The sequence below is a fragment of the Salminus brasiliensis genome, chromosome 6 (genome assembly GCF_030463535.1).
Source record: "Salminus brasiliensis chromosome 6, fSalBra1.hap2, whole genome shotgun sequence".
Lineage (NCBI taxonomy): Eukaryota > Metazoa > Chordata > Actinopteri > Characiformes > Bryconidae > Salminus > Salminus brasiliensis.
The window spans coordinates 21,115,745-21,130,628 of record NC_132883.1 but is presented as its reverse complement, the minus strand read 5'-3'; the positions used below and the strand labels follow the sequence as shown (position 1 = coordinate 21,130,628).

General features: G+C 44.8%; 2 protein-coding genes across 4 annotated transcripts in view; both read left to right on the top strand.

Annotated features, from left to right (window-relative positions):
* The window catches only part of pxnb (paxillin b), a 33,670-nt gene extending 25,299 nt beyond the window's left edge, over nt 1–8,371 (top strand). For 2 of the 3 annotated variants that reach the window (XM_072681985.1, XM_072681983.1), the window contains exons 8-12: nt 3,103–3,249; nt 4,771–4,944; nt 5,270–5,351; nt 5,439–5,587; nt 6,089–8,371. In XM_072681985.1, the coding sequence (XP_072538086.1) occupies nt 3,103–3,249; nt 4,771–4,944; nt 5,270–5,351; nt 5,439–5,587; nt 6,089–6,355 (819 nt within the window). In that variant the 3' untranslated portion in view covers nt 6,356–8,371. Of the gene's footprint in view, nt 1–1,652; nt 2,062–2,219; nt 2,715–3,102; nt 3,250–4,770; nt 4,945–5,269; nt 5,352–5,438; nt 5,588–6,088 lie in introns of those variants that run through there. The other variant, XM_072681982.1, reaches the window with a different exon arrangement.
* A 2,131-nt stretch (nt 8,372–10,502) lies between these two features.
* Nucleotides 10,503–14,884, top strand: part of gcn1 (GCN1 activator of EIF2AK4) — a 35,577-nt gene continuing 31,195 nt past the window's right edge. The window contains exons 1-8 of the mRNA XM_072681981.1: nt 10,503–10,530; nt 11,977–12,079; nt 12,173–12,236; nt 12,331–12,462; nt 12,578–12,686; nt 13,682–13,780; nt 14,480–14,614; nt 14,712–14,780. Coding sequence (XP_072538082.1) covers nt 10,513–10,530; nt 11,977–12,079; nt 12,173–12,236; nt 12,331–12,462; nt 12,578–12,686; nt 13,682–13,780; nt 14,480–14,614; nt 14,712–14,780 — 729 coding nt within the window. The 5' untranslated portion in view covers nt 10,503–10,512. The remainder of the gene's footprint in view (nt 10,531–11,976; nt 12,080–12,172; nt 12,237–12,330; nt 12,463–12,577; nt 12,687–13,681; nt 13,781–14,479; nt 14,615–14,711; nt 14,781–14,884) is intronic.

The following is a 14,884-nucleotide window of genomic DNA, read 5'->3' as shown; positions in this document are numbered from 1 at the left end:
GCCTGTTACAGAAATGTAAATTCATTTTGCCCCCTTCATGTTTCATTCTGTTTTTTTCTCATTTTATTTAAAAATCTATCCATCTAATCTCTGGTGTATTTTCCTTATTTTCTCTCTGTTTTAATCTATCCATTTTGTTTTTTCTTTCCTTCTCTTCCTATGTAATTCTCTAGCCAAGTTCTTTGGGCTCTCTGAATTCTGAGCCTCTGTTTGATCAGTCCACCAACTTCTCTACCATTGTGGAAATTCATTCTCCTCCTGCTACAGTGGCCCCTGTTTCAGTTTCCCCAGTGCCCATTCTCCCAAATAAACCAGCTAGCTACTCCCCACTGCCCTCCCCTCTAGTTCCTTTAGAGCTGCACATAGTGGAAGATTCCAATGAATCAGGACCCACAGTACTAAGAAGTGCCACAAAATCTTCCCCATCTTCCCTTCTCTCTGCCTCTTCTGCTTTTGCGCAAGCTGGCCCTCGGTACTCCCCTGTGGCAAACCCAGAACCCGTGATTGATGTTTCTGCCTCCATGATGAGCACTGAGCTGGACTCACTTGTTGTTCTGTCACAGACCATCACCACCACCACCACCAATGTGTCAGTCAGTAGCCCTGGCAATCGAGAGCTTAGCCTTACTAAGACTGAGAGTAATGTTTCCAGTGCTGGGATTACTAAATCTCCTAGTCCGTCAAGTCTAACCGCCAGTAGGACGACTCCAGACCGGGTTAGTCCTCTGGTTACCCAAGCTTCTAATGGTCTCTTTCACGTACCTAGTCCTGAGCCCAAACCTGCTGCTCCATCTGCCATTGCTGTACCTGTCAGTGAACCGGTTATACCATCTCCGTTACCCAAAAGCCTGTCTCCCCTCCCTTCTTTGTCACTACCCAAAACATCCAGCCCTAAGCCTCCAGGAGACCAGCCTGAGCTGATCTCCGTTACACCAAGACCTCCTCCTCCAACTGAGTGTGCAGCTCCGCAGCAGGAACCTTCCCTAGAGGATGCATTGGACAATCTCTTGTCCATGAGCTTTAGCAAGCCTGGGGCTGAGGTTCCTCGAGTGGTTCCCAAACTGATCCCAGCAGCAAGATCTGAGGTGCTTGAGGAGACGATCGTAGCAGCAGATCGCAGGGTGATTCAGCCGGACACTCATACAGAAAGTGAGGCAGGAGACGGGCTTCTTGAGGACCAGTCGGACTGCAGGAGTGATCTGCTTGACTGGGCTGACATGGAACTGAAACTGCCCTACGATGGAGCAGATGGTTCAATGACCCCGATGACTGAGGCCAGCTGGATGGATGACTCGCTCACCCCATCCTCCTGTCCTGGTACCCCAGATGCCCAGATGGACCTGCCCATGTTGCATTCTGCCAGCCCTATGGACAGGATTTCGGCGTCTGGACATGTATGGATGGGATTGGAGTGCCGTGAATTGTTACTGTTGATTGGATGACTGTGTGTCATTGCTTAGCGTGCCACGTTTTGGAGTGTGGGCATGTCAGTGCAATGCGTAGTACTACTGTTTGCAGTTGGCCCCCATTAGTTCTCACTTCTGAAGATATTTTATGTTACCTTTTATATTCTGATATAAGTAGTATTAACTGAAAGAGTTGCTGGCCTAACCACACAGACCTTACGAAGCACTTAGTGTTTGTATGGTGATTGCATGAAGCTGCTGCTTGACCTTATCCTCTCACAAGCAAAGACTAAACAGATGGACTAGCTTTCTTTCTTTAAAAGAAATGCCCTGCATGCCCAGTAAACAGAGCATGTGCAATCTGACAGGGTCTTTGCCCCTACTGTCTCAGCTCAAGTCTGTGATTAGACGCACCAAGGAAACCCCCAACGTCCACCCTATGTACCGGGATGGCCTCATCCGCAGGAAAATGGGCCCGCTCATCTTCCACAAAAGTAGCTCCCAGGACCGCCTCATTGAGGAGCTGCAAGGCAAGCTAGGAATAGCTCGCAAGGAGCGTTCCAAAAAACAGCCTGATGATTGGATGACTGAGGGGGTCATTGTCATGTCAAACCCCAAGCGCTCACGAGAAGACCACAACAAGGAGGTTGACAAGGTAGAGGAGTCAAATGAAGGACAATGAAGGATATATACACTTTTTTTTTCTTCCTCTTGCCACTATTAAACTGTCATTCCTTCACCTTCTGCAATGTCTTTCCTTTTCTCCTGTTTTCTCTCTCTCTCTCTCTCTTCTCCTTTCTTCTATCTCTTTAGATCATCATTCCCCCCGAATCTCCTCTCCCTCAGAGGAAAGTGATCCCTCCTCCTCCTCCTCCTCAGTCCCCACCAGCCCCTCGACCCCCTCCTCCAGCTGAGGAGCCGAAACGTGCCCCTATAGTGAAAGCAGCTCCGCTTCCGCCTCCCCCTCCTCCAGCCCCCTCTCCACCTCCCAGGCAGCCAACACCTCCGCCCCAGCTTCCTGTTGAACTTCCACTTCCTCCTCTTCCTCCAGCCCCTGTCAAGCCCCCCACACCCGAGCCTGTACTGCCTCCCCCTCCACCCCCTAAACCCAAACCAGCAACAGCACCAGCACCAGCAACAGCACCAGCACCAGCCCCAGCCCGGGCCCCAGCCCCAGCACCAGCCCCAGCACCAGCCCCCACACCCCCTCCTGCTCAGACTCCTCCAGCTGTCCCTGTTATCCCTCCCAAAGTGCTGGTGTCGGTGGGCTGCCAGACGGAGTATGACCCTCTCTTCCCCCCGATGCAGGTGCAGGCATGGAGTTCCCACTGTTCTGATTTAATGAAGGCAGACATCAGCTCATTCTTGGTTCGATGCGCTGTGACTTCATAAATACTTGCTAGACCTCCATTTGTAATTACAGACTGATAGACACAGAACTGTTACAGACAATAGGCCATAAATCATATTTTGGCTCAGCGTAGAGAGGTGCTTCAGGGAGTCAAGTCTCAATTTAAGAATATAATACGGATTTACACAAGGGCCTATAATGACACGGTTGTTAAATCAGATGAAGTTGTGTGGTGAAGTTCTCTCTGCAGTATTAACTTTTCTTCCATTTGTGTGTTTTAGTATTTCCCCACTTGCCAGAGATCTAACTAGTGGACTAATTATATATTTTTCTTCTTCCATTTAGATCATGGCCCAGGGTAAGGCTCACCCCACCCAGGTAAATAAACTGGACAACATGTTGGGCAGCTTGCAGTCTGACCTACACAAGTTGGGGGTGCAGACTGTGGCCAAAGGAGTGTGCGGTGCTTGCTGCAAACCGATTGTTGGCCAGGTAAGGCACTGACTGGGCCTTGGCCCCCTACATTTCTAGTGCTTATATGGTGCTTTGCTTCAAGGCAGTGTGGTATGGCAGTACAGTAGGTCTGCTAGTCTTAATCCTGAACAACCCATACCTTGGTCAAGTACCTGTGTCCGTTCTCCACTGCAAAATGGTACTAATGGAAGCTGAAGGGATTCTCTGTCTATTCTTGGAGCCTCTGTAACATGCTTTGTACTTCCAGCTACCAGAGACATAACTTTGCACACCTACATGTTTATTGATGGGTGTTTGTTTAATGATAGATTGAAGTGCTGCACAGATCAACAGTTAAGAGACCCACACTAAAGCTCTGTGGAATTTAGCTTGACTTTTAATACCAGAGCTCCTGCATGTCAAACTGTCCGAGCTGTCTGTGCCAGATCTCATTTGCTGGTGGTTCATGGATTGCATCTTCAAGGACATAAATCATAAAGATATCAGGATTTTTGCGGATAACGCCATTGTGGTCGGCCTCTTGACTAATGTTGAACAGTCCGTCTACAGAAAAGTTAAGCACTTGGTGTTCTGGTGCAGCAGAAACCACTGTAGAAAGGTTGTAGAGAAGGTTCAAATTCCTGGTCCAGCTCCTCTATAGCCAGGAGTGCCCTGCATAAGATGTTCTTACTGAGGCAGCTGAAAAAAATCAAACTGCCCCTGATAATCCAGTTCCACACACACACCTAATCAAGTCAATCCTCACATCATCTATAACCATCTGATTCGGATCATCAGTGTCACATGAAAGCCAAACTCCAGAACATAATCAGGATATCTGAGAGGCTCACCGGGCGTACTCCACCATAGCTTCAGTACAGGTACAACAGCAGTTTTAAGAATCGTGCTGGCAAGATTATAGCCAACTCCTCTTATCCTGGACATCACCTCTTCCAACCACTTCCCTCTGGTAGAATACTCTGAGCTAGTCATGCTAATGGCTTTTCCCCCCCAGAGCTGTGGTGCTCATCAACTGTAGCGGATTCCTCGCACCCCTTACTGTGACTTCAGTTGACTGTGCCGAATGTTCTGATCATTGGATCATATCCTGATTAATGCCAGACTGCCTTCACGTACTTGATGGGGTTTCTGATTTTTGAGGTTGTTTTCAGTGCTGTTAATGTGTCTGGATGCTATCAACCTTGGACAAAAGTTAGCTCATTCTAATTGATCAACTGAAGAGGGTGCTGCAGAACACTGGAGTAGATACAGATATGTCCTATCCTGTCTTTTCCGAGCCAAACAATAATAAACCCCCTGCTGCCAAATTATCATCTGTGCAGAGACTGAGCACTACTTGTGCAACGTGCTTAAACCTGTCTTGTCAAGCTGTTTCTTAGTGACCGTTGTGTTTGAGTAGATATGGCAGTATATTCTTAAGCTCAGTGCTGGTGTTTACTCTAACCACATAGCAGAGGCAGTGGCTATATAGGACGGGTGTCCCAAGTGCTGTGTTTTAATCAGTCATCATTAAGTCAAATGTTGCGTGTGCTTTTACAGGTGGTAACAGCCATGGGCCGCACATGGCACCCAGAGCATTTCGTGTGCACGCACTGCCAGGAGGAGATTGGTTCCAGGAACTTCTTTGAGCGAGACGGGCAGCCATACTGTGAGAGGGACTATCACCACCTCTTCTCTCCTCGGTGCTACTACTGCAACGGCCCCATTCTGGATGTGAGAACTCATGCACTGTACATACACTGTATGGCTGTCATAATTACTCAGTTATTGAATGAATTATTTCCTATAGAGGCTTACACTTGCTCCCCTTCCAAGCCACTAGTTATACGTTACCTTCTTGATCAATAGATTTCTCAATGGCTGCCACGCCTACACACTTGTAGTCTCATGGTATGAGCTCTGCACAGTCAAAGGCACATTGTTTGAACAAAGGTGGCCAAGTATTAAGTGTATTTGGATGCTCCTCTATTTGCATAATGTAGCACAATGTGTGAAAGTGAAAAAAGAAGCAAACTATTAAGTTGTATTCTCTCTACAGAAAGTAGTGACCGCCCTGGATAGGACATGGCATCCTGAACATTTCTTCTGTGCTCAGTGCGGTGCCTTCTTTGGCCCTGAGGGTGAGTGCTTATTGTTGGGGCCATCGAACCTTCATATATAAGTATGGTAAGCTCACACTAATCTCATGTTGTCTTTGTTTGCAACAGGCTTCCATGAGAAGGACGGGAAAGCGTACTGTCGCAAAGATTACTTTGACCTGTTTGCTCCCAAGTGTGGGGGCTGTGCCCGTGCCATTCTGGAGAATTACATCTCTGCCCTGAACAGCCTCTGGCATCCTGAGTGCTTTGTCTGCAGGGTATGTGTATTTGTATATGTGACAAATATGGGTATCACTGGGTATCACCCTTTAAAATCTAACGCTAAACCGAAAAGGCTAAGGTCAGCATTAGTGTGTAGGTGTAGGGTTATGTTCAGTAGACAGTCATTTAAATTCAACTTAGATGCTCACATTAAACAAATGTCTCTTAAATGCAACTGAACTCTATGAGGCATCTACACGTGGACTTGGATTTGATGCCCAAATATGCTGTTAAACAGTTTGCTTATTCTACTTTCTGTTTCTGCTAATATTGCTGACCCATAGAATTTAGGGCTGGACCATTTACACTGGTAATCCTGGTGATCCAGTCATTTGAAATTTAAAGCAGACACACATTTTTGTTTATCAGATGTTCTTGAGGTTCTTATTTTATATTCTGAGAATCAGGAGATGTCTTAATGCCTGTCTTGAAATGTCTTGATGCCAAATCTTTCCAGATTTTAATTTCTCCTGTGTGTGTGTGTGTGTGTGCTGCAGGAGTGCTTCACGCCCTTCGTGAACGGCAGTTTCTTTGAGCACGATGGCCAGCCGTACTGCGAGGTGCACTACCATGAGCGGCGTGGCTCACTCTGTTCTGGCTGCCAGAAGCCCATCACAGGCCGCTGCATCACGGCCATGGGCAAGAAATTCCACCCTGAGCATTTCGTCTGTGCCTTCTGCCTCAAGCAGCTCAACAAGGGCACCTTCAAGGAGCAGAACGACAAGCCTTACTGCCATGGTTGCTTTGTCAAACTCTTCAGCTAGACTGATAGGAGATAGGTGTGTGTATACGTCTGGCTGTGCGTCTGTGTGTGTGTGTGTGTGTGTGTGTGTGTTGGATAAGCAGCAAGAGTGTTAGGGTAGCACTCAAGTGCACCTCTGAGTTTGTGTGTGTGTGCGAGTGAGTGAGAGACTGGTTATTCCCATGGGGGACATTGCTGGTGTTACAAAAGCCTTGCGTTGGAGGAGGAGAGGGAGGAGAGTTTAGCTAAATAGAGAGAGGTTGGAATTAGCTTTTATGGTAATTGTGTGGAGAAATTAAGATGTTCTGCTCACTGGTTGAGTTTGAAAGAAACCGTTTTAAGAATGTGGCTCTGGATCGGTTTGGATCAGTTGACCTGCGAAAGTCTTTTAACTATGAAACATTGCTCTGTGGAGTGAGAGAGCTTGTGAGGAAAGTGCCAGGGTGGCAAAATGTGATTACTGTTTGCAGCAGCTGGACGGTGAGTCGATTAGTTGCGACAAGAGAAATCTAACCAATTTATATTACAGTGCTCAGTGCCTTGTTTTCTATCAGACATTATGGTAATATGAGAAATATACCAAAAAAGAAAAGAGTTTTAGTAACAGATTATGTACATTTCTATGGAGACTGATGTCTATGCTTGCCAACAATTACCAGCCCATTTCAAAAACACCATGTTGGCCTACATGGGGTGGACGGGAGAAGTGTGGTGATGAGCCTTAAGGCCACAGTGACTTTCATGATATGAACGTTGTTGGAATAGATCGCAACTCTTGTAGGCATGGAGTTTATCCAACTGTTTATCCGAGAGACATCAAGGCTGTTAATCTTCATATTCAGGGGAGCATATGCATTTTTGAGCTATTTACCTTAATGCGTTTGGCTGTGTTACTGGTGAAATCGCCAAATAACATCTCAGCAAAATGTTACATTTTACTGTACTTAGGTGAGGTCCTGCCATTTGGAGACACCCGTTCTTATGACTTGTAACATTTCAATAACCACTGATTCTATTCAACGTCCTCCTCGAGCTAATTGTAGAGGAGACGTTGTTCTAAAACCGCTGTGACAATGTGCAGTTTATAGCCCTTCTACGCAGCATATGATCCCAGATACGAATCTGAGAGTGTTTCTCTCAAGAAAACTCTTGGCAATATTTGTTAACTGCTGTATTATGATATTCTAATGTTTTTTTTTTTTTTTCCCTATCCTTTTTTTTTTTTTTTTGCATGAAAGTCTTAAATCTCACTTCAATTTTTAAAAATCTAGTCATGACAAGTGAGGGTTAAGAAGGTGTTAACCGTTTCTAAAATGTAACCCCACTTTAAAGTCCTCTAATCCGTATAAAGGAGCCGACTGCTTGACGAGATATTCAGCGATCCTGTATGGAGTCGTATGTATTGCATCAGAAAGATTGCATGTAAGAAGTTACCACCAGCAGCTCATGATCTTCTCGTTTAGTTTTTAACCTTTTAAGATTTCCTTCTTGAAAAACGTTGAGCTCCTCGTCACCTGTATGAGGACATTACTCTAAAATACAGCCTTCTGTTTTCACTTACATGGTATACATAAAGTCACTTTCAATTGAGATGCTGTGATCATTCAGAAACCTTTCCTGTCTCTCACTGTTCTTCTTGCTCGGATTGCTACGTGCCAAAAGGACTCAAAGGTCCTAATGGGGGATGCTGGCTAAGCGACTTCACATCTGCCTCAGAACCCATTTATGACACTGGTTTTTAAATCCCAATTTTTCATTTTTTTTGTTTTGTTTTGTTTGTTTATCATGCATTTTCTGTCATGATGAGGGCTTCAGTATTTCTCTCCTCTCTGTTTAATTTATACTGTTCCAGTCTATTCTAGTGGGCCTTCAATATAATCTGTTTTTATTTACCCAATGTGAACATTGCTCTGTTATTATTTGTTGTCGTTTTGTTTTTGTTTTCCATAACACTGTCACATTTTTGTTCTGTGAGTTGTGGTAGCTGACTGAGTTCATACCATTATATATCAATAAAATGCTTTGGTGTTTTCATGCACTTCGTTTCATAGCAGCCTACTGCACCATCATTAGCGTGCACCCGGGTATGGGTTCAGCGCAAATGGAGGGAGATGCAGATTGTAATAAGAAGCACCCAGGTACGGATCAGTCATAACATTAAAACCGCCTGCCTCCTATTGTGTTGGGTCTCTGGGGTGTGCTGCCAAAACTGATCTGAGCTGACCTTCAAGAAAAGTCAATCTGAGCTCTTGACCGATGTGAACAACATTGATGATCTCGTTACAGTGACATCACCACTTCAGCAGTTTTCATGTTCTGGCTGGCTGATGTATATTCATACACTGATGTACAACAGGGTGAGTCTAAGGGAGGGAAACACAATGTAACCATGGTCTGCCAACAAGATAATGCAGGATGTCATACAGCTTGAAGTGAAGTAGTGGGGTTGAGGAGCGTAGAAGCACAGGTGAGGTCAATGCGGTCACCAGATTTCAACAGCGCTAACAGGTCTGTGGACAGGAGAGGAGAGGAGATCATGTAGGAAGCAATTCATTTAGTGGTGTGAGACAGCCAGCAAGGCTAGAAAATGGACCTTAAAATAGGTCGTAAAATAAAATTATAGAATTATAGTATAAAACACGATATTTAAAACCCCTAGTTCTGCTTTATACATTTATCCAGCAGTCTAGCACCAGGATTACATTGACTTTGGATTGAATCAGATGCTGAGAGTATAGTCGCAAGTGTTGCCTGAATATATATTAATAAGGAATTAGAAAATATTCATATAATTATAAATGTTGATTTAACAGTTATAGTTCAGAACTTAATACTCTTAACTCCTACTGTCAAACATTAAGTAGTGCTTTTGGACTCATATGTAAATGTTCAAGAGGGCTAGAAGTGTTCAGTATCTTTTACTCTGTTACATTTACTTTTTCATATATTTATTACTTCCTATTTTAGTTATTCATGAGAAATGTAACTACTTTTTGACAGTTACATTTCACCCACGTTTACAGTAACCGAGCTGTTAGCTAAGCTAGCTAGTGCCTCTCACTTTCAAGCTTCAGCGCAGCTCAATATTTTGATACTATTAAAATCATTGATCTCAATCTTTTAAGCAGTAGTTTATTTCTAATAATTCATGCAAAACCGTCCTTTAACTTTAGGAAAACACCATTTCTCAAATCTGGCGTTGGCATATATAGTGCTCACTCACGGGGTTGCTGTAACACGCCTGGGCTGAAGTGGGTGAGCTGACAACATAGCTACCAACACTATGAAGGAGTGAGTTGGGGTCTCAGATCTCTCCCTCAACGATCTGCCCCCAAATTTCCCAACCCTGGTCCTGGAGTTCCCCGTCCTACACACACACACACACACACACACCTTGAATCTGTCACGCGGTCTCGTGAGCGCCCTCTAGTGTCTTTGCAGTTCCGTAGGCGGGATAATCTCACACTCCCTGCCGTTAGATAAATAGGCACCAGAACTGGAGTTGCAAAGGACGAACGATTGCGACCACAGAGGCCAAACAGACTGGGCATTATCTAAAAACGTAACTTCAAATAAAATAAAGTATTTTATTTAATACATTAAAATAATAATAATTTAGCACAGAAGCGTCTCCGATCTGCCTCTTTTTGGAATCTCGTGAGCGCCCCCTACTGTCTGATATTACCATTAAAGTGAAATAAATTTTTGCTCGAATTTCTCGATTTCTTCATTTTTAGATAACCCGTTTGCATTTATCACACAAATAGAATTTAATCCCAGTCATTTCGTCTTTAGAAATAAAAAAAGTGTTTCGGTCATCTAGCTAGATAAGCATGTGTTTAGATAACTTGCCTATTTTTGGCAATAACAGAGGCAACTGAAACCCAACATGGACCCAAAACGTGCTAAACCTCATTCAAAGCAGTGGGGCCTGGCGCTGCTGAAGGGTCTACCCCCACCTCTCCGATTTCCTGCACTCCCCCAGCCCTTGTATTCACCCTTCGACGCCGGAAAACGAGAAGGATCTCCCACCCTCCTGAGTGGCCCTCCTTTTCTGAGCGAGAGCGCCTTTCGGTGGCCATCCCGCGGTACCGTCTCTATTGGGCTCTGACCACGTGGGTGAGGATGTAATGCCCCGGAAAGGACGTCATAAAGTCTTTCCAGATCGAGACCGGCAAGATGGCAGCGGACACGCAGGTTCGTGTGCAGTTCGTGGCATGAACGCAGGTTCAGTTTCTGGGCTTCGAGCTGGAGCTGTTTTAATGGGGAACGGCGATGTTTAAGGCTCTCGGTGGTTCCGCGTGCTCTTGTCTAACTGTGGGGGCGTTATTTTTCTACGCAACGGCGAAGTGGAGCCCCGCTAACCCGACCGCGACAGCCGAGAAAGCCCTGCTCTCACAGCAACACTGGGGCTAAGAGCGTAGCCTGCAGGCTATCGCTTTACCTGCTCAGCTCAGATCTCACGCACAGCAGATCGTTTAAAGAACGACCTGAAAACGTTTGTGAAAGTATGACCACGTTACTGAAACTGTGCCACGTCTTGAATGAATGCGATGAATCAGCTGAGCCGAGCCGAGCCGCTCCGAGCCGCTGAGTGTGTTCTGGCTAGTCCGCTAGTTCACAGAGAGTCGCACAAAGTAAACTTCAATGAAGCTACAGACGTTAGTTAGCACTAGCTTAGCTCTATTTATTGTCTTGGTGGGGTTTTAAAAGTGTTTAGTAGGCAAACACTGGCCTTTTCAGTGTCCTCATTGCAGCATGGCGTCTCTGCTTGTGCTTCTTGCTGAGCAGTTTGTAGAGAGTTATAGCTAAATAGCTGGGTATTGTGGAGGATAGTTAGCTTGCAGGCTAACTAGATAGCTAAGTAAAAACAAGGTTGTTGACATGCTGCGCTGTTAGCTAGCTGGCTAGTTTGTTATGATGTTACCCAGCTTTGCTTTAGTAAGTGTTTGTGGCTGTTGGTAGCTTGTTTTCCTCAGATATTTCATATGGAAAGCTTTGAGCTTGAACGTGATGATATTTAGCGCAATAAGCAGCTCCTCCATGAAGATAGCTAGCTAGCTAACTAGTATGGATGGGCAGCATGACTGTTGGCTAGCTAGCTAGTTATCTGTCGTTGGAAGTGTGTGTGTGTTTGTCATACACAATATGCTATATATGTTTTTGGTTTATAAAGCACTGACCAGCTTCTCTTTTTATTACAAAAGCATAATTCGTCCTGTTTAATTGCATATATGGCAGCAGAAATCACTGCACTGAGTAGACAAGCCAAGACAACCATATTCATCATCAGTTTTGGACACGGATGAAATTTGGCCTCCGCCTTTAACCCATCTGTGGGTTATGTGGTGAACACACACAGACACACATGCCTGGAGCGTTGGGCAGCCATTGTTGTGGTTCCCCGGGGGGGGGGCAGTGAGGCTGAAGGTGTCCAACCCACAACCCTGTCATCAATTGCTGGCTGCCAGCTGCTGGTGCATCTTGTCAGCACGTCCTATGAAATGGTCTATTGTGATTCTGATATTTCTACCATGTTGTCAACCCTACTTGTAGGACTTTCCTGTGCTTCTCTTTGACATCAGGATCGTTGCGGTCCGGTGTGTGATTTCTCTGTATGCTTTTGCATGTCTGTCACGCCAGGTTTCAGACACGCTGAAGAAGTTTGCCGTGAAAGTGACTACATCAAGTGTTAAAGAACGCAAAGCGATCCTAGGAGAGCTGCAGGAATGCATAAGTGGAAAGAGTGAGTATATACCCTTCAGTAGCAGTAAAGGACTGATGGCAGTTGGCTTGCGATTAACGTTTAATTTATTCCTCTGTGCCTCTGTTCTCTTAGGCCTGCCAGAACCAGCCATCAAAGGGCTATGCAAACTCTTTTGTCTTACCCTCCATAGATACAGGTGAGGAAAGCGCACAGTGTCCGTTTCCCCCCAGAATGAACGACCTAAGAAATCTGATCAGTGTAAAGAAGCATGTTTTTTGTTTGTGTGAAAGGGATGCGGCCTCTCGGCGTGCCGTTCTCTGTGCCATTGACCTGCTGGCCCAGTCGCAGCCTGATGCCATCGCCGCCAACCTCCCACCTGGCCTGCTCAACTGTGGAGTCGTCAGTAAGGGCGTGATGCCCGGGTACGGTTATTAGACTTCTGTTATGGAGATCGGTTTAAATTGTTACTGAATAGTAAATTGTCTGTTGGTTGATTCTGCTCTCAGATTTGTTTTTTCCTCCCGTTTTCTTCTGCAGGAAGAGCACGGCCTCAGGTGCTTGCTGTGCCTTGCCCTGGACCTGCCTGATTGTGCGTGTAGTCTTCCCCACCGCGGAGAAGAGAGAGGGGCCCCACTGGAAGAAATTGGTTAGTTTGTTTAGAAGCATTGGTGCATAATTTTTTTTTTTTTTTTTTCTTGTGCATTCTCCTTAATGTAAACAGGTAGTTATAATTCTGAGTGTGTTAATGCAGGGGTTGAGCTGTCTAACTGCTTAGAGACGATGGCCACAATATGTGCGGCTCATAAGCTGTGTACATTTGGAGATTTGTTTTGCAGTCACACCTCCCTATCAGTCAAACTAACAGGGCTAGGTTTCCCCAAACGTTTCTTAGTACAAAGATGGGAAAAGCTTTTGGAATCTGAGTCCAGACACAGAACTAAAGACCGCCTGGTACAGTAATGGTACCCTGCGGTGAATACTACTTTGTAGTTTTTCATGATGACTGAGTCAGTGATGATGCTAAAAAAGAATCAGATAACCAAGACGGCAGTAAAAGAATGGCTATGGGGCTTGTGTCTGATTTTGTGGAGGATGTGCTGTTCTGTTGAGCACATCACCAGTTTCCTCACCAGGTAGAAACAATATCATTCTTTATCAGGAGTGACGTGTTTAGAAAACACAGTATTCAAAAGCAGAGTTGCAGCTTTCAACATGGAGTGTGGATATAGTTCTGCGATTCCAATAACAAACCTGCAGATGGAGGTGAGCCTGGTTTGACCAGTGTAATGAAAATTGTAGGGTGGATTTCAGATGAATAATAATGACAGTCCGCCTCACTCTTTAAAAAAGAAAAAAAAAAAAAAAAAAAGACCTTTAGATAATTGTTGCAGTTATTGAGTTAAATGTTGCATTTGTTTACTTGGTGGTTTAAGTCCTCAAGTTCAGGTTTTTAAAGTACAGCTGACCTGATATTTCTTGCTCTCACATGACCTCTCAAAACTCACATTTGTAGCCAGTTGGTTCACTAGCAGGTAAGTTAAAATGGGTGTTTTGGAAGCAGGGATGTTAGAAAACGCTAATCTGAAATTTCTATAGGAATGTCCGGTTAACCTTATTGTTCAACTCTGTCTGTGTGACCAGGTGGAGGTGCAGAGCCTGCTTGTTGCTGAGGTTGTGGGTGGAGCGTCGAAAAACGCTCTCAAATCTGTCACCAAGAGGCTCAGGAAGCTGTGGAAAAATGTAAGAAAATCAGCTATTACTTTAATTAGCATTCCATGGTCATCATGCTTTTCTTCAAGGCTGGTTGGGCATTGAGTAGGTGTCAGTCAAACATAAAAATGACCAGGCAGATCATAATTTTTTTTTGTTTTGACAGATAAGTCTGATTCATTTTTTTCAGGGTAAATTAGAGAATTTAAAGAATGGGGAAAAAAATATATAAAAACATTGAGTTAACACGTTTGTATTGCTGAACTGTCATGTGGACAGATGGATAAGTCAGCATCATGTAAAAGGACACATACGTCTAACCTGCTTACTGAAGTTGTACTTTTTCAACAAATATTGAGCAATACTGAGTTTGGCTGCCTGATGTTTTACCAACTAAAAGATGATGTGAGACACTGTTGACATGCATGTTTGTCATCAATTAAATAGACCCGTCCGTGTGTAAAAGCTTTCGCTGTGTTCATGGCTGTCCCTTTAACATGCAACTTGACTTCCTCTCTGGATAGCCATTAGTTCACACTATCAAAATAACACTACTTCAAAGGAATTTTAATCCAAGATTGTTATCTTAAAACAAGTTGGCAACCTTGATTGTGATCTTGCCTTAAAGTAGAGGTTGAAACTGTCTGCTGCAGTCACTGTTCCACCCAGAAAGTGTGAGGCTAATTACGGATGGCTTTGGCATCAACTAGAGACTCTCTCTTTCTCCAGAACCTAGGTCTGGTGGACCAGTACATGACCACGCTCTTGAGCCTGGACCAGAGCCCCTCCTTACTGCCTCTGCTGGCCTTGTGTGTGGACTACTGCGCTGCCCAAAAAGACATGGCCACCATCAACAAGCATAAGGTTGGTCTCTTGCTCCACTGTAAACCGATACGTCTGACCTTTTAAGATGTGTTTCAGCTTGTATTTTTAAAGTCCTCTTTCACACTTTCTGTCTCAGGGAGCCCTTTTAGAGCTGTACATGAAGACGGTCCTGACTAGCAAGACCAGACCACTGCAGCATATCCTGGTGAGTGGGTCTGCAACTTTGGAACTGGTTTGAGGTTATGAGGGCAGGGAGCTCAGCCGCTGTGGTGTTGTAATTGAATAGGATGTTTTTAATGTGTGTTTTCA